The 20,845-nt window shown below is 35.2% G+C and overlaps 1 protein-coding gene across 6 annotated transcripts in view; it reads right to left on the minus strand.

The window, feature by feature from the left end:
* Positions 1-1,190: 1,190 nt before the first annotated feature.
* LOC144440492 (nephrin-like) overlaps positions 1,191-20,845 on the minus strand; it is a 78,303-nt gene continuing 58,648 nt past the window's right edge. For 2 of the 6 annotated variants that reach the window (XM_078129871.1, XM_078129872.1), the window contains exons 9-17: positions 19,906-20,202; positions 19,066-19,353; positions 17,574-17,708; positions 16,806-16,821; positions 14,044-14,090; positions 12,797-12,934; positions 8,582-8,656; positions 6,385-6,467; positions 1,191-5,405 (exon numbers count right to left, since the gene is read on the minus strand). In XM_078129871.1, the coding sequence (XP_077985997.1) occupies positions 5,256-5,405; positions 6,385-6,467; positions 8,582-8,656; positions 12,797-12,934; positions 14,044-14,090; positions 16,806-16,821; positions 17,574-17,708; positions 19,066-19,353; positions 19,906-20,202 (1,229 nt within the window). In that variant the 3' untranslated portion in view covers positions 1,191-5,255. Of the gene's footprint in view, positions 6,468-8,581; positions 8,657-12,796; positions 12,935-14,043; positions 14,091-16,805; positions 16,822-17,573; positions 17,709-19,065; positions 19,354-19,905; positions 20,203-20,845 lie in introns of all 6 variants that reach the window. The other 4 variants (XM_078129873.1, XM_078129875.1, XM_078129876.1 and 1 more) reach the window with 4 other exon arrangements.

Below are 20,845 nucleotides of genomic sequence, written 5' to 3' on the forward strand. Positions count from 1 at the left end.
TCAAATTCCGCCGCTTTTATTAAAGTCAACAGAATAAACAACTTCGCCCTGGTCCTGTTAATATTGTCTGTCGTAGAATATTATATTCTACTCAAGAACTCAAGTATTTACATCAATTACAACATGTAACCACAAATCTCTCAAAAGGCCAAGTGCTTAGTATTCTTTAAATGTACGTAATTCAACATGTTTCAGTGCGTATATATACTCTCTCTCTCTCTCCATGCTAGCGGTAAGTAGTCAACCAGGTGTAGCGCCACCAACGGCCATGTGCAGTCATAGCATTACGATACTACTACATACTGATTTGAAATAGTTACAACAGACTATTACCACTACTGAACCTTGGTTCAATTACAGACAAGTAAGAAGACAACAGACATGTCAATAAAAGGTTGTTGTCAATTTAAATATTGGAAGTAAGTTCTTGTCATTCATATCAAACTCTTACATAACATATTTAAGGATAACTAACTTGGTCCTGATAACACTAAAGCAAGATTGGGTCCAAATTTTCCTGGTTAAAGTGAACTTAAACTGGTATGTATGCGACATTTACCAAACTGTTTATATGCAAATATTGCTCATTAGTATGCATGTATATTATTCTTGATGTATTCAATTCTTTATTTACTTTGAGCAATTTCTGCTCATCAGTTACAGAACTAGAAAAAACAAAAAAACGTCACAAAAGAAACGTGATGGAGAATGTACTGATACAAATGACGTTGATATATGAACAGAACATAGGATGCCAGCTTGTTTTAAATATCTACCTAAATTGCAAAGCTGTTTTACATTTTCTATTTATAGTAGCTGTACAAGTTTAAAAGCGGATGTTGTTTTCCAATAACATGGCTTAATAAAACGGACTAGTAATTTTGTATATAATGGGCATTTGAGTATAAAATGAAATTCATTCTCATCATTCTGACAACACAAAAGCAAGTTTGTGTCCCAATTTGCTTGGTTAAACTGAACTTAAGATTTACCAAGCTGTTTATATGCAAGTATTGCTCATTAGTATGCATGTATATTATTCTTGATGTATTCAAGTAATACCCAACAAAACATGATCAACATTTCTACGTAACAATACAGAATGCTGATCACAAGATAAGTTTACATACAGACATGTACTCATACACTATCTCTCAGCTTTGTAAACATAACGACACACTCACATCAAATTTGTTAGTAAATCGACCTTTATTTATCCTGAGTATATGATTTGACAGAAACAACAAATCACCAAAGATATAGACTACATCATTCATGGTACACTATGATTGGTGTCATTTTTACAAAGGAACTATAGAGGGCTCCCTGGCTGCGATCACCCTCGAAAACCTGCAGATTTGTGAAGTTGCATAAACATACTCAACGACAAAAAACGTTCAATTTCTTAGTAAATCCTAATTTATTGATATCTAGGCCAATTGATAATTGTAAGGAATCTGAAAACCACGTCTAGTGTTAAAATACTCAATGATCTAAGTACATGACATATTTGATGGGTTAGCTAAGTGACTCTTCATGAATGATGTGAAGAGAGGGGTGTGCAGTTTGGAGTACAGTAACCATAAACTATCATACACATCAATGTCACACACAAGGTGTTCCAGTTCTTCAGGATTTTTTTTTATAAAAACATCTGAATATGCATACGCAAAATTTCCATTAAATCAATACACATACGCCATTCAGAAAATCACATTCAAATTTAGTATCTTAACAGTCAAATTGACTACGTTATAGCAATGATTTAAACACTTTCTTACAGAATTACAATTAAGAAATATCAAGCTATAATTGGAGACAACGATCACATATCTCTGAAATGTCATGCGTCAGATAAATGCATACATTTGCAAGTCTATAACATTATAATGAATTGTAAAACATCACAGGACTACCTTCCAGGTGTCATCTCATATGTTAAATGCAAATAAGTAAATGTAAACCAATCACCAATCGAATAACTTGATGTTATATTTCACTAAAAAGACACCATCATTGACACAGGCGGTACCACAATGGCCAACTAACACTACAAGTACACTACAAAAATAGAGAATTTTGAACTACTACACACTAAAAGAGAATTTACATCAAATGTTCAGTATAAAAGTCCACTTCAGTGCTACATACACAAGATAAGGTATAATTGGTAAAAGGCAAACAACTTTTCTCTTTGCATTTGATTAACTATCAAATGAAAAATAACTAAGATTCAAAATCTGTACTGGTTTTTGAGTTTTCAGTTGCTCTCTGATAATATTCTTGGATTTATCATATAATTATGACATTAAAAAAATTGATATATGGTAGGATTTTAAAGACTAGATTAAGATTCTGTAAACTATGGTGTTTGATTAGAGAAATGCTTGAAATGAAGTAGAGACAGACAGACAGAATTTATTTTGTGGAGTTTAAGCTAAATTTATTGTGTTACGCTTGCAAATTTTATAAAATGTATACCAGAAATATGTTTGCCCTTTCTTTATTGGGTACAAGTGTAAACCTTTGATTTATTCATGATAACAGATTAAGAGATATTTCAACAAATTATGAAAGACTACTTTTGTTTTTGGTAAGTATGGACGCAATTGAGAAGAAAAAAACTAACCCTGTGTAGAGAAAATACTAGAAACAGTACAAAAATCTAAATTCAAGGATCATAAGATAAAAAATAAGTTAATTGTGACTTTAGTCAAGTTACTTGTCACCCCTCATATGAATTATCAGTTGGTATGGCCCAGTCTGTGATGATCAAAGCATAGCCAACTTCATAGAAATTAGGGGTCAAGCATAGAAAACATAGCAAAGCATGGCAGTGAATAGATATTTGGCAACTGTAAACTTCAAAACCGGTTCTCTTACTTAAAAACTAATATTAAAAAAAAGAAGTCGTATAATACATTGCAATTATGGCGTGATCTTCAAAATATACAAAAATACAAAGTCTACTGTGCCCAGCCTCATGCATTTATTAAGTGAACCAATCAAAATCACCAAAATCATTCCATAGTCATCTCTTTACAGATGTAGCCTTCAATTGCAAAATCACAGCTGGAATCATTTAGAGAACTTGTATGCAAAATATGGATTGTTGAATGGATGCAAGTATTATTGAAACTGGAACAGTCTTCTGTCCATTACACTGTCTGACAGACAGACATCCAGTGTTCCAGTCTTTTTACACTGCAATAAACTCTATATAGAGTAAGTTGTTTATTTTCAAGTGTTGCCATATTCAAAACATTTGGGTGCAACTACAAGTCATCAGCAACTTTGATAGACTACAAGATTTGGAGCATTTGTTGTCAACATTATACTTTGGTTTGATTTTTCTGAGTTCAAATTCTACATAAATGCTTTGATGTCTAATGAATGTAGCCAATAAAAGTTAAAAGAGAAACATTTCAAAAGTTCCTTTCTTGCAATTCTTATATCTAAAATTTCATTCCTTCACAGTACAGTACACTGGAAAATACCACAGAGTGAGATAAAAGACGTCTTAAAGCCCTGTTATGTGCAAAAAAAAACCCTGACCAACACCGTACTGTTTGGATATACAGTTGACAATTGGCACAAATGGTAAAAGAAAGTGAATTAGAATAAAACGGTGTCTAGGTCACCACCTACAACTGCAATTTTGAATATCAAGCATTTACACCTTTGAAGGTAAATGTTTTCCCCATCTACAGAAAGATTAAACACTTTTATATCACTTTTTTTTTTGAGGAAAATCAGCTTAGATGCTCACAATTTCAGCAAAAACAGATAACATATCCACAACTGGTTTTGAGAAGGTTGTAGAATTGTGAGAAATGCGAAGGTTACTCACATACATATACATGAATTTATCCTTTCTTTCGTTTTACCCAGATTACATGGGGATACAAAGGTAACAGCTACATGTACAAATTTCAGGTGCGGACTTTTTGGATCACCACATTTTGTTGGTGCATTCATACGAAATATCACAAATAGTTAATGACAGATTTTAAACAACGATGTCTTTTTTATCACTATTTTCACTTCACTACATCAATATGGTAATTTATTACAGATATCAATAAGGACACCGGTGTTATCACTGCCACTGTGTCACCCCCTGTAGCAGACTAACACATGTAGTATAGTATGGTGTCTTAATTACCTAGTACATGGTTGATATCAATACATTTATAACTACATAATCTGGTCAAGAATTTGAACAAACCATTTTTTTGGTCAAAGATTATAATTTCAATGCAAGGCTCTTTCTCTATCTTAACAACAACTTGAATTTGTTGCAAACTACACATGCTACAATAAGATTTCAATACACATGTTAGTAGTTAAGTGTGTGGACAATTCTTACATTTTCAAATACCTAACTTTTTTGGACAAAAATTGGGTCCAATACCTATAAGTACAAGAAAACCATCTACCTACTTCTTTTTTTAAATGATTTTTGTATTTTTTTTTTGTATTGTGAAAACTTGACAAAAATGACAAAATGTTTAAATTTACTTAAAGACTATTATGGGATATAATGTCCAAATCAGTTTTAAGGTAACATTAATTCAACTTTGGTTCTACAGAGCTATTCTTAAACAAATGCTCCGCAACAAGGAACTGGTTTCCAAAAGTTAAACTGCCTTTTTTTTTCTTGATATGCTCACAGAACACTTAAAACACTAAATAATCAAATATATATACATTGTATAACACGCTAAAAATATATTTCAGTTGTCATAATGGGATTATAACCCCATCCCCTTTTCCTTCAAGGAAATAAACATGAGACCTCTGACCCTTCGTGGGCATCACTTTCAATGGCAATGTGCAAAATGCAATTGTTAGTGCAAAAGAACTCAGTACACATTGATTTTGCAATGTTAATAAAGAGACCATCATGGCTACTGTGAATCAGTACTTGACATTTGAACTCAAAGCACTATTTAATAGATGGAATGGCTGCATATAGCATGAACTTTGAAACACATACACTATGTATTACTTGATTGTGAATAATGCTGCTTGACTGGTTGTGGCACTTTTCAATCAAATGATTTCTGCATGCAAGTTGTTTAGATTGGATTTCATGTAATTTCAATAATGGCAATGATATTTTGAATATGCATAAATGAAATATGACTACATGATGTGCACTTTTCTACACAAACAATGTCTTGCAAACATGTCTATCATACAGACCTTCATGTGTTCTAACTTAAGGCACTCTGCAAAGCAAATGAAAAATCTTACAAGCTTGTAGGCATGCCTGGTCTCAGTGATGACCTCGCAAAATCAATTGTAGCATATTCTGTAGGTGGACCTTTAGTTGTGGCGGGTTTTTCTTCCGGTGGTTTGGCGAGATCAAGTTCAGCATATACCACTTCATTCTTCGTACCCTGTTATTACAAAAAGTATGTAACCTACACGATTTCGTAGACTAGTTATCGGCACACATTTCTACATATGACTGAAAGTGAGAGAAGTACTTGACAGTTTGTGCTAACAATGACACTAGAGTGCAGTAAACTACAATACTAAATTCAATGTGCAAAGTTGCAGGACTTCTTTATTAGTTTTCAGAAGGCCATTCTGTAACAATTGGTGCAGCTGGCAAGTGTAATGCCTCATAGCATGCATGTTAGAATTTGCAATAATTTTACAGCTGCTTTTCAGTGCACAGTTGATTTGGCAAATAAAAACAAAAGTCCCTCAAAACTGTTAAATGACATGTCATTTTAACCATCTTTGTTTGAGTCACAATGCAAAGATGAGTATTCAATCGTTAGGTGGTGCAAAACAAGACACTTCTTCTCACCCAAACTTTACAAACTGATCCATCCTACCTTTTACAAAGCAAACATCACACAAATACTTTTTTTTTAGTTGGGTCAAGAATCTGCATCTTGTCAGAAAAGATGTTTTACAAATAACATGCAAACATGGATAACAATTACAGAACATGGAATTAACTACTGATTTCTAGTGTCTTGATTGCTAACTCAAGTGAAACTGAAAAATCTAATTTACATTTAATTCTGATACATTATCATAATCCCTAATATGGCAAATTTAAGATACATCATCGGTAATATTTCCTTTTATGGTAGATTTCCCAAGTCCTTATATGGAAACGCTGTTCGACCTTATATGGTAGTGAAAATTTCATTGGACAAAGCATCCATTGCAATCTCATATTATAGCATTCCAAATATGGTAATAATATGCCCAAAAATGGTGTTTCATGATGGACAACAATTTTTTTCAGCAGTCAAATCCTCTTCTTAGTCTTTGGTCCCTGTTTTTGTCTCAATGTGAAATTCTTGCCATTTATTCCTTCGCAGAGTCGTCTGCTTGTTCGTTGGGTTCCTCGCTTACCTTCTCCTCCGTTTTTTCTGGTTCCTTTTCCGCTTCATTCTCTGGCTCATCTATCTTTGTCTCTTCTGGAGGTTGGCTGTCATCTAAAAGAGACATACGCATAAATTATAGTTAACTATAATTCCCAGTTTTAAACCAAAATATACGACATTTTGACAATTTATATCACACTGGTAACTGTAACTGTAACTTATTTACATACCGATATCCAGTGATTTGTGTATATTACAACATTTTACCATCATATATTTATTGAGATGGTTTAAAATTGAATGAAAAAGATACTATAAATTCGCAATAAAATGAATATCTTATTTCAGTTTCAACATGAGATTAAATAGTTAGAAAAGCTTATTGGCGATATGATGACTATGCAAGATTGTATTAGTATTAAATGTGGCTGATTTTATAAGCAAAGAAAATGAGTTAAGTTCTCTGTTCAGAAAAGAAAGAGATGAGAAGGATCATTTAATATGAGTAGCATTACGTTATATGAAATATGAAGAAAACTTTGATTTATCAGCATCTGTGAAATAAGATTTTAATATTTAGTATAATGAGTGCTGACATTAAGGTGAAACAAAGTTAAATTGAAGATTTCAAATTATCGTCTTAATCCTCGTTTTAGAAAGATTAATTTCAAAAGATGGCAAGTAAATCACACTTTTCAAGTAGCATGTGTGTATGCATGCCCATGCACTTGTGATTATCTTTAAGAATAATTTCCAAATTTACAACTATAAAGCGATTGAAAATTGATGGACCAAATATCAAAATCTTCACTTTTGCTTCACCTTTCACATAGTAGGAATTACTTACATAACTTCTATGGAGAGATATGATGAAATGTATGCAGCATTAATTCTAGAGAAATTGTGGGTTTCTCTGAAATGTTTTCCTCAAGTATATATCATATATCCATGACCATTGAAACTTTTCATATTAACTACCTAAGGTATTTTTTTTAACAATTTGGATTTGTCCAAGTATGCAAAACTATTACAATTGCAAGCACACAAACACATACATACATACCATACATACATACCGTACATACATACATACATACAGTACATCCATACATCCATACCATACATACATACATACATATATACATACATAATACTAGTATACATAAACACACATACACACAGGAGACTAGTGGCAGTTGGGCTTTGCAGTTTTCAATAATGGAATTGTTTAAGCTCAACTCATAATTCTTATACACTTCAAATGTCATATTTTGTAAATAATTTGTGATAGTATAAGCTGAAATCAGTTTAACCACCATAGTAAATAAGTTAACAAACGACAAACAACCACTACTATGCTAATCCTATGCACTATGCACATGCCCCCTTTGTTGCTAGGAATGAAGCTGGAGGGTACATAACCTTTAGAGGAATAAGTTAATATTGCAGTAAGTAGTTAGCTCATATTAATGTGGTCATGCGAATACTTTGATATATGATGTATAAGTGAGATTTGAAACCCACAAATGACTCCTTAATATGAAGTTAACATGGGAGAATATGCTACAGCGCCACTGCAGATTAGAGAAACAGTTGCATGATTATTAGAAAGTGTACTACAGCCAAGAATGGCCAGAATTCTGTTATCTGGAGATTCTGCCTGCAGAGAAAGAGGAATAAACTAAAGGTCACATTTTTTTGGATGGTAAATCTGTGCTTGTATTTTGAGATGTTAGAACAGTCTCATTAAAGACAATTCTGACACTGCTTTACAGTATTTTTCATCACTTCTAATCAATCCTGTAAAATATCAGACCATGGTTACGTTATCACTTTTGACATCTCTTGTACAAGACAATTTTTTCTTAGTTTCTAGTTTTATTTGCCTACAATAAACAAACTATATATTTTCAGGATACTTTGTACCATTTTGAGAACGTTTAAAGATACAATGTACCATTTTCAGATACTTTGTACCATTTTCAGATCTTTGAGTTACTCTGTAACATTTTAACAGACTTTGTTACCTTTCATTACTATGTAGACTGCACCTTGTGTGGATATAATATGTCAAAAAATTGGTTAACAGTAAGTTGAGTAAGAGTACTAGACATCGATTTAACAATATTTTAGTACTTTGTGTGCACATTTTTAGTAGTAGTGCTTTGTAGCCTTTAGATTTTTTTGAGTATGTTACACCTTTTAGTACTCTGTGACCTTTTTACCTGGAGAAGATCCGTTAATCATAAAAGGTGGTTCATCTGGTCGAGGGGCATTCACATATGTGGGCTCTGGTTCGTCTGTGTTAAACAAAAGAAACAACAACAAGGAGAAGTTACATGAATTACTTTAGACGAAGCCACACAACATGCTCAGATTACAAGGACGTAGTTTTAATTTTTTTTTTTAAACAGTGACACACATTTATTATTTTTAGGAGGTTTGCTTACAAAAGAAAGTGACACAACACAGACAGAAAGTGAAATGAAACACAGATGCAAATTTGCAAACAGGATGAAACAATGGTGTTACAGACTGGTGAAATCACTGTGCTTTTTACAAACTTAAAAACGATGTGGTTCCGACTTCAAAATCATTTATATCTTGAAGGACCTTATCCAAGATGCTATCTCCTGTTGTTGCTTCTTTAACGGCCACTGATAGCTCTGTTCTTGCATTTCACAGACGTCAAAGAATCAGAGAATCAGTAGTTCTTTCAGACACAATCCAGTGTCTACAACTTTCTATATTAACATTCTAGTCAAACAACTGTGTCAAGTGCATCTTTATTATACTTTTGAACACGCCATGCAGTTATCATATTGTAAGCCCCTTTTGTAGTACAAGGTGACTAAAATGCAATTATATATTAATCAGATATCATTCAGAAGAATGTGCTCTTTGCGTTTGTATGTATGTATGTATGTATGTATGTATGTATGTGTGTGTGTGTGTGTGTGTGTGTGTGTATGTATGTATGTATGTATGTATGTATGTAATGTATGTATGTATGTATGTATGTATGTATGTATGTATGTATGTATGTATGTATGTATGTGTGTGTGTGTGTGTGTATGTATGTATGTATGTATGTATGTATGTATGTATGGATGTATATCAAGTTCCAAGGATGGACACAATTCTGCCATTATAGTGATGGTCATGAAAGAAAGTGACGTGCACATGTGGACTATAGCATCTGATATTTGGGCTAGGTTTGCTTGAAATTAACCAATGCATATCTGAGTTACAGGTGATGTCAGAAAGATGAACAGGACCCAAGGCAGTAGTCCATGCCAGTCTTAATCCACTGAGGATTAACAACACTGGAATGATGTTTCAATAATACTATTACTAGCACTCCTGACATTCACACACAAAATATAACACATTTGAGATATTTTTGGTTTTTGTTATATTACACTTCTACGATACATCACTTTATCAGCCAATCTGTATTTGTTCTGTCTCTCCTCCAAAGAACAGAATGTTCTGAACTGATTGGGTAGTTATTTAAAAGAGTTATAAAGCCTGGTTGGGATTAAAATTTAGTAGTGAAAACACCTGCAGAGATATAGACAAAGTTGTTTCAAAAGAAAATAATTCTACTCTGATGATTCCCATGATAAGCTACAAACTGGGAAAACCTTGGATTGGACCAGATCCTTTACAAATTAAAGTTAATTTCAAAGATCAATGAGTTAGTTGTCCAGTCATTATCAGTTGTTTATTAGCGATATACTTCAATTATAATTAGTAACAGATGGCGATTTGTAAGGCAGCCTCCTCAAGTCCTTGTGTAACTGTAACTTGTGTCTACTGCAGCCATACGTGAATTTTGTGTGAAGTACAAATTACAATAGGGGATTTTATGTCTCGTTCCAGATCTCGCGAGAAATGCAAATATGCCTGGCAACAACTGTTGTCAAACATCTGACCGTGGCCAAGCTTTTGCTGTGGCCATGTGTAATGATGTCGAGAATAGTGTTGCTATGTGTTTGACATTTTCAGCTTGACCATCCTCACATGGTTGCTATGGATACAATGGCTCATGCAGGATCTTGTGAGAGCTACTGTGAGATGAAAACAGCATATTAGGAAATCACTGGCAATAGTCACAGATTGCAAAAATTTATTTCCTACTGAAGATTTTTTCCTACAAGTAATTAATCCACTGAAAGTTACATACAAGTATTTCACAATTCGATAAAGAGCACTTCTTTACCACAGTTGAAGTGAAAGGCAATGTTGATATGGAAATGATCATTCCTAATAATTAATTTTATGGAAAATGAAGAATTTGTGGGAATTTCCTCGCTCAAACTTGCGAAATGGTATGAAAATATCACAAACACAAATTGTTAAAATTCTAATTATGTCGGAATAGTCGCTGGTTTCACATGGTTTCATTCCTTTACAGTTTACGGAAAATGTTAATTTTAGCTATACTCATACTGTTACCATGGCAATGTAGTGATCCGCTGAGAAAACAGCACTGTTTGTAAGGTCAGTGCATTTTCAACCAAACCAAACTTAGCTTGCATTTGTGATTAATGATTTCTAATTCTTATAACCTGAAATAGAATTTCAGCATCAAGGTGTGAAAATAACATTGGAATTCATGGACACATCTTCACCTCAACACACTACACAGAACATAACATTTGATTTCCTGATATACACTATTAGTATTACTTCATCTTAACACACTAAACATTACTCAAGCATATAAAAGAATTTGTTGATCTTCTCATTCTAACTCCACCCCTCTGAGTATGACTCCTTAGGTAATATACTATTACAGGTACTGAGCATTCCATTCAAATCCTTGAAGACATGGGCACAACTTTTTATGGTCGTGTATGAAGTCACTCCTATATATATCATTATTCTTCAACAATTTGTGTAACTTTCAGATTCGTATAAAATAAAACAAACAGAGCAGCATCAGTAAATTTACAGCAATTGTTCTTATCATCAGAAGTAAGAACTATTGTTTTATTTCAATATGCATACTGACCTGTTTGAATTTCGAATCGCAAGTTCAAGGCGTAGTCTAAATCTTTTTTATCTCGTAGTACAGATTGTAAGTAGTAGTTGATACTGTGATAGTGTGGTATCTAACAAGTTACAGACTAGATAATACATTCATCACCACCAATCACATGAGCGACGTAAAGGGCAAGCTATTGTTTACATTGTAATCTGTGATTTTGCTTGGCTGTCTCAGGAACCAGTTACATCACGATCTGTGAATTTGCTTCACTGTCCATTTTAATACTGTTTGTAATGCTGTCAATGGCAACCGATTAGTGTGGTTTGTAAACCAAATGCTCAAACTGATTGTTTAAAAAAACGCACAACTAATTGTCACAACGGGAGTGGTAACATACATGTACATCAGCATAAATGACCATTTTCAAATGAAATCAGTATGTACATGTAAATATGCCCTCATGAAGATGAACACAAGTGCAATATAACGTACATAAAGGGAATATTATGTAAATATCTACAAAGTGGCATGCTGATAACTGCTATTTTTGGGCCTGGCTAAATGAATCGGTTGCCATTGGTAGCCTAGTCTTGGTTACCCAGCCTCTCGCCACTGGGGGCTCTGCTACGAGACCACAAAAACAAGAATCTGGGGAAATGAGATTCCAACTATTCCGTGCAGGAAGTAGCCTCTGGAGCAGTGCATCATGGGAATACTTCACGTCCAACATTGCAGGCTGAACAATTTGGGTACCTTCGCTACAGATTATCACTTCTCAAGTGACTGATTTTATTAATTTCAACAAACAGGCCTCTTGCGCTCATTTTCTATGCTTGGAAGAAATGTACCGTGTGACTTCCACCGTGGGGTAGTTGGAACGTGGTTTCTCCAGACTTTTGTCTGGGTGGTCTCCTAGAAGAGCCCCCAGTGGTGAGAGTCTGGGTAACTGAGACTATTGATAGCATGACAAGCGGTTAGTGAGACAGCAAAACAAACTCACACATCACAAAGTATAAACAGGCTCTGGACATGCACGTTAGAAACTCATACCTGTCCAGTGTCTTCACCTTTGACTGAATCCAAAACCTATCCTCATTGACGATACTAAGCATACTCATGACATATTTGAACAGCAAAGAATCAAGAAGTGACTCTTTAGTGCAACCATGGTTGTTAAGAATTTGTCATTGCTTGTAGCTTATATATAGCAAGCTAGTCCTCACAAGGAAACACTTAAAGAATAAGCATACTAAAGATAATACATTTGTTTACCCATGGAGATTTATTTCCTAAAAGGGTGGGCAATAGCCAGTTCTTTTTTGCATAGAAATGTGTGTTTATTAGTTTATGTTTGGTTAACAGCATTGTCAATTGTGCATGACTTGAATTAATGAAGTTAAGATAAAATTTCACTTGTAGAGATGTATGTGTTTGTCATCCATACCTTTCTTAGGACCATCATCTATCTTCTCGTCCTCATCTGGCTTCTCTTCATTAGCCTTCAGAGGTTCAGATTCTTCACCTTTACCCTTGTTCTGTGCCTTCTTCTCATCTCCTTCCAAAGCAAACTCAGTCACACCTGCTGAGAAGTACAAAATTTCAAAATCCATCAAATTATTACATCAATAGTAATAACAATAATAACCTTTATTGGTTCAAATAAATTTGTTTAATGGTCGCCACAAGAGCAGCACCCTAGTACCCTAGTGTTGAAGAAGCAGGAGGAAGCCGGAATACCTGCGGTGTTCATAGGGTCAAACTGAGTATCACACTTCTTACATACAGACCTGGTTAAATTTTAAATCAAACCCAGCCGACACCTGGTAGGTTCAAACCCTGGCTGCAGAGGTAAGGTGTATGAGCTAACCGCTCGGCCACTGACAACCCAATTTTCTGAAATCAAACTATGAAAATTTTGGCACCAGTATTGCATTACTTATCCCACTCTACATCAAATGAATCCACTGTACAACAGGGCTTGAAATAATGAAGACTATTTTCTTGCCCACTGCACAAGTAGAAATTACAAAACACTTGTCCAAATGAGAAAGTCCTTGTCCACAAAGTCAACATTTATTTTGTAAATTTTATTGAGATGTTTGATTTTGATGTCCCTCTTGATAAGTTTTTGTTGCCACAATGTTACTTCGTTTGCGTAAACTCAGGAAATATACACTGAATAATTACTTGTATACTTCTATTCATGTTAAAATATCACTTTGAAAGTTTCTGCAGGTACAGGAATATTTTACTGATATTAGAATGAGCAACTAAAATCGAAAACCATGAGAAATTCTACTTGTCCATTGGGACAAGTACTTCTAGAATCACTTGCCCAATGATTCAAATGACTTGTCCGGGATAAAGTAAAATGCCCTTATTTCCAGCCCTGTACAGTATTACACCAACAGAGAAATTTTACTTATACTGAAAATGCTTGGTGATTGCCAAAAGGCATGACATTCCAAGTAGCAACAATTTATTACCTTGCCCTTACACACATTGTCTCTCATTCTCCTTCCCTGCCTCACTCCCCCTCTTTCTAAGTGTATAATGGCAGAAGTGCTATAGTAAATGAAAACCCCTTCCGTAGTTGCATTCAGCGCTGAACTTGATAGTGAAATGATCTTATAAGTTATATATGAACTAAAAAGTATCATCTGCTCTAGACGTCAATGTATATAACAATACCTTTATCATCCTTTGTATCATTCAGTGGCATCTCTTCATCTTTCTTCCTGTGAACGAATATTAATATATTTAGACAGTTGAATAAAAATATGGTTATATTTCAGTAACTAGACAGTATCCAACACCTCAGCCATTTCTTACATAAAGGGGTACCAAGATAGGGATTGGTTTTATCATCACTTCATTACTCCATGCTTAAAGTGAACACACATCCTTTTTCACTAACTCTGAAGCATGCGACCTCTCTCAAATAGTTACTGGCATGCTACATTTTGGCATTTTAACACCCTGCTTAGATTAGAAGAAACCTGCTCTACACTGGGGCTAGGAAACTTAACAAGTGAGCAATGTTTGGCGCGGCGCCCTCTTTGTTCTCACAGCTGGTCTCATTATTGTGTTGCCATGGTTTCAAAGAGTGTGAATCCCCAACAATTCCCATAATACATCATTGAAGTGTACAGTGGGCCTCTTCTGTGCCAGATTTAATCATTCAATTTTAGAAAGGTCGTGATGCATAGTTGGTGAAATCACATTTCAGGATCTTTTTTTCAAACACATGTTCCTATTTGCTCTAAGCTAATTCACACAGGAATTTTTTCTTGTGGAGCTTGTCAGTACTAAGAGAAGTAAGCACTGATTCTATGCAAAACATGCACATTAAACTGAACACCAAAACATTAGGTAATGTGTATAAACTTGTTAAGATGTAGTATCACCAATTCACATTTGTGTACGTCACAGAACAATCACCAGGGATGATCACGCAATGTCACACAAGCTCAATAAGCAGACTTCGTTTGTTTAATGGGGGGGGGGGGGGGATCTGGTTTCAATGTGATTGCTGAACTTCACTGTCACACTGCTAACCACATTGTGATGGAAAACTTTCACTCCTTCAATGATAACAGCTATTGTATTTACTACTGAGATGTTGATAAGTTGATAAAAACTTACTTCTAATGTGAGATATGGTGTTGGGTTTCTGTTAGTATTTTCATGTGCTTACAATCGTATTTTTACATTACATCGATCATAGTGGTGTCATAGCTAGTTTACATCATATATAAATGTTTGATGTCACACTTGTGAACGTTCATTCAGGGGGAGGGGTTTTGACTTAAACGAACGATGTTCATTTGTGGAGATCATGCGACATTGTGCAATCATCATCCCTTAATATATAAAGCATTTGTTCAATTCATTAGATCCTTCAATTCATCACCAAAGTTGCATCAGGGTAACCTTAATTTATTCTTTTCATATATCTGCTAAACTCTATATTTCTTCATTCTGACAATGTTTGTGAAAAGTCGATAACTTCTACACAAAAAACAATCATCTGGATAACAGATATTCATCTAAATTCATCAGACATTGTCAAAACTGCACCAGGGCAGCCTTAATTCATTCTATGTTTATAAAGAGAGATATTAATCGTATATATCTAAACAATGAATTTATCATTAGCCCGATCACATCCCCTGTGAACATGCACTTACTTGAAATATAGCATTGTCAGGTCATGAGAATATATGATTTCTGTATATATATATATATATATATATTAAGATTGGTGATAATACATCTCAAAGTAAACTAAATGACATGCAAAACAAATACAAATTACACTTACATGGAAGTGCAGGAAACATGTAACATAGGTGTCGACAACATTAGGTATGAAAACAGTTGCTAGGAATGTTAGTTGGACAGTGACATTTACATTGGTGTGTGTGTGTGTGTGTTTATGTGTGTGTGTATGTATGTATGTATGTATGTATGTATGTATGTATGTATGTATGTATGTATGTGTTGTGAGTGCATGTGTGTGTATGAATGTATGTACATACGTATGTGTGTGTGTATGTATGTATGTATGTATGTGTGTGTATGTATGTATGTATGTATGTGTTGTGCGTGCATGTGTGTGTATGTATGTACATACGTATGTGTATGTATGTATGTGTTGTGCGTGCATGTGTATGTATGTATGTATGTATGTATGTGTTGTGCGTGCATGTGTGTGTATGTATGTATGTACATACGTATGTGTGTGTATGTATGTATGTATGTATGTGTTGTGCGTGCATGTGTGTGTATGTATGTATGTACATACGTACGTATTTGTGTGTATGTATGTATGTATGTGTGTGTGTGTGTGTGTGTGTATGTATGTATGTATGTATGAATGTATGTATGTATGTATGTATGTATGTGTTGTGCATGTGTATGTATGTATGTATGTATGGAAGTGATTACTAGATACTTGTTATTGAAAATGTTGCATAAAACATTAAACTGTTAGGATTTTATGTTAGTATGCATGAGCATAAATATGTGGTGGGTAATTGCTCCTTGTAATTGCAGTTCAAACAACAACTGAGAGAAGACATTAGGAAACAATAGGTGGGTGTTGTGTGCAAGGAATAGTGTTTGTATGGATATAAAAACTAACATAAAACACACACTTGTCAATTAAGTTTTATTTCTTGGTTGTCTTAATTTAAACTTACATAAACAAACGCACATTACAATAACATGGGGTAAGGTTTTAAGGTTTTCTTTAAAAAAATTCCCACCACCTAAGTTTACATTAACTTCTGATAATGTTTTAATGGACAAATAAAATGGCTTCCTGAGGTGTCATCCAATCAGAACATGTATTAAGATGGGTTAATATGCAAAATAGGATGACATGGGTTAAGGACCAATGAAATTGCTTGTTACTTGGCCTACCAACCAATGGCTTCCTTTGTACTTACTTTGCTGGCTGTCCTGCTGAAATAAATCAAATAAATAAAAGGTTATTTCACAAACATACAAATAAAACACTGTCCACTGAACAAGTCAATCAAGTCTAGACTAAATATTTGGACAAGGTAACATATCCTGCTTGTGATAAAATAACCTTTACATATATATAATGATCTTAGGAATGTACATTTTGATTTTGACGACGATTACTCTGATTTGTCAGACAATGAAAACCTAAAGTACTTGGTGTCAAGAAAAGTGAGAAATGTACAGGATTTATTGAGAAAGCATTTTTAAAGAGAAGGGACAAGTTATACATTAGCAGATGGCTTCTGTTTTTGCCTTGTACATAAACACTTTTTTACTAGCAACGAGTTCCTCAATCTGTTCTAGTTAAGTTTTATTTACTAGGGTGACATATAGACCTATTTGGCTGGGAGGTTGTGTACTTTTTTATATATAGATTTGTCATGCTTTACCTCATGTCACTATAATAAACTATTCTACTACTACTACTGCTGCTGCTGCTACTACTACCACTACTACTACTACTGCTACTACTACCACTACCACTACTACTACCACCACCACCACTACTACTTCCACTTCCACTACCACCACTACTACTACTACTACTATCACCACCACCACCACCACCACCACCACCACCACCACCACCACTACTACTACTACTACTACTACTACTACTACATCATCATGAAACTAAGCTGATGAATCTCATTGGACCAATAAGAGATTGTCTTGCGGTTCCTTACCTTGTTGTTGCCTCCTTCTTCTCAAGACAAATATTGTAAGAACGATGATGAGAATAATCAGAATAATGATAATGATAACAATAGCGACAATGATTCCTGTTGAGTTGCTTTTTGTGGCACCAGTTGGTGGAGGCTCTAGTGAATAAAATAAAAATAATCAAATCATTTAAGTTTGGAATCCAAAACTCTGAATGGACTTGTTGGTGTGGTCACCGAAATACACTACACACTTCCCTGTTGGTAGCCACTGAAATGCACTGTACACTTTCCTGTTGGTAGCCACCAAAATACAATGTACACTTCCCTGTTGGTAGCCACCGAAATACAATGCACACTTCCCTGTTGGTGTGGTCACCGAAATGCACTGTACACTTCTCTGTTGGTAGCCACCGAAATGCACTGTACACTTTCCTATTGGTAGCCACCAAATTACAATGTACACTTCCCTGTTGGTGGCCACCGAAATACAATGTACACTTCCCTGTTGGTAGCCACCGAAATACATTTGCACACTTCCCTGTTGGTGGTCACCGAAATGCACTGTACACTTCCCTGTTGGTGGCCACCGAAATGCACTGTAAGTTTCCCCGTTGGTAGATCTGAAATACACTGGATGCTTCTCCATACAGAGCAGGGTTTACATATACACTACACTGCTTACAATGAATGATGATAGCCATCACGATCTGCATTATATTTAACTCACAATGAGATCTAAACAATGTTTTTTGGCATTTATGTTTAGACTCTTACTTTGCACTGCTAACATTGTTTACAGATTGATTACATTGAGAGACATAACATACTAGGCTGATGGTCAAAGTATTTGAAAAGGTATACTTTTGCACTTGATATGGATGCTATAAACAAATGTGGCAATCCATGCAACTGTTTTATTTGAGTGTTAAGGGTTGTATCTAACTATATGGGCCAAAATGAAGTTGTTGGAAGTTGACAAACTGCGAAACGTGAAGCAAATGCAATATTTTTATAAATTAAGAATGTAGGCTTAAGATTGTCCAGAATTTCCCAATTAATCCCTTTTGAATGAATACAAATTTTACCCCTTTTCATCAGAATACAATCAAAATAATCGTAGTAAAGTTACCTTATTGGAATTTAGTTTTAAAAGTGACTAAGTCACTAGGGTGACCATGTGTAAGATTTACCATCTTCAGTGTTTTTGCTAAGGTTTGGGAACCCCGGTAACAGAAAGGGGAAAGAGGTAAAACTGGTAGTGCTTCCCATGCAATGTATCATAATTTTGGTGGGGAACCCCGGTAAAATGATGTGGGAACCCCGGTAGATTTTACCTACTTACCGCCCTTAAATAAAACACTGATCTTTCACCTATTTTCAATAGTTTACAGTAGGTGATTTCACTTTACTGCTATTATATATAAAATTGATTAAAAATAAATTTCTATTCTAATGTAACCAAAATAATTATGTGTAATGCATCTAGGTAGCATTGAGGGAATTAATTGCATACCGTTAGTTTTGACGCTGCTAGGCACGGCTTGTGTTGTACCCTTGTCGTTGACAGCAAGCACAGTGATTTTATATTCCGTCTTAGGTTTCAGTCCAGTCAAGGTGTAATTCATGACCTCTTCGCCAGTTGGTTTAATGTTACTGACTTTGTCTCCGGCTCCAGTTTCAGTGTTAGAGTATTCAATGGTAAAAGTCTGACCTTCTCCACCATCATAACCAGGCTTAAATGCAACCGCAATGGTGTCATGACTTTGTGTTAATTTCACATCTGTTGGCTGCGATGGTTTAGCTGTAAAGAGAATTAATGGTTATCAGAATTTACTTAGAGAACTTTCTTTGAACACTGCGTCCTCTTGATAAGCATCCAGTGAAATCTTAGTTCAGCAAGGAAGATGAGAGTCAATGGACTGCCCAAGAACTAAATCTACATGTACAGGGCAGGGGTGAACAAATCCACTGGTCCTGGGTCCGAGACAAGCGATATTTCTGGACAGACCTGCACAAATGTTACCTTATACCATTAATTCTTTCAGCCGGACCACTGGATTTTTTAAGGCACTGGTCCGGGGACCACCAGTTCACAAAATGATTTGTTCACCCCTGTGTACAGGTTTGACTTCAACAACACTCACAGACTGGCCAGAGTTGATCTGCGCAATATCTACAGACAAGTAGTGTGCCCTCTAACAATAGCCTGATTTTGTTGCGAGTCAAAATGAGAAAAACTTGGATTTCTTGCGACTCACCACATGGTGCATCACTAGAAATTGTGTGCGTCATTGTCACACCAAATCGTCTTTGAGGGCACACTGCAGACAAGTTTGAGTTCAACAATACTTACACACTGGCTTGAGTTCAACCTGGAATGTATCAGTACCAACATCATTGGTGGCTGTACACCTATAGAGTCCATAGTCAGCATCCTGGACGGCAGCAATGGTGAGAGTACTAGTAAATAGTCCTCCTTCAAACTTCTCTTCAATGGTGTATTTATCACTGTTTGCTAACACTCCATCTGATGAGTTGCTCCATTGGAATTGTGGGTCTGGGTAAGCAGTAGCTTGGCATTGTAACACAGCATCTTTACCTGCTTCTAAGTTTACAAGACTTTTATCCTTGTTTGAGATCTTTGGTGTAGCTGTGGATTTACAGAAGAAATTTTTGTCAAGAAAAAACTGGTAAAGGTTACCCAAGTAAGTTTACTCTATTGTCGACAAACCTTTTGAACTAAAACAGAAATAACTAACTGCCAAATCAGCGTGTCTTGAGCATCTTATCTTAATTTTGTGAGAGGGGACCAGCCAATTTCTCCTTCCTGGGATAAAGTATTTCCACAAGACGGACTCCATGGAGCATCTTAGTATTCTAACATCAAATCATAACATGGACTACATTTCATCACAAGGGGGCGCTATACTTCAAGCGGTCTAAATAACTGACTACATTTCAACACTAGGGGTGCTATAATTCAACAGGTGTACATAACATTAACTACATTTCATCACAAGGGGGCACTATACTTCAAGACGTCTATTCTATATTACACTTATTGTCTGGCTATGAGAGCACGAGTAGACATCTATTACCATGAGGGTTGTTACGTAGGAAGTATTTCAGCTTTACTGAAGCAATTGCTACATGACAACACAAGGGGTAATATGATGTCTGCCAGTGTCTGAATAAGGCCAGGCAATACAGGTTTTATAACACACCACATTCTCAAGTACATATTCTTTCTATAGCCAAAGCAAATTCTCGATAAGAATTCTGTGCTACGTGAA

This window comes from Glandiceps talaboti, chromosome 9 (genome assembly GCF_964340395.1).
Source record: "Glandiceps talaboti chromosome 9, keGlaTala1.1, whole genome shotgun sequence".
Taxonomy (NCBI): domain Eukaryota; kingdom Metazoa; phylum Hemichordata; class Enteropneusta; family Spengelidae; genus Glandiceps; species Glandiceps talaboti.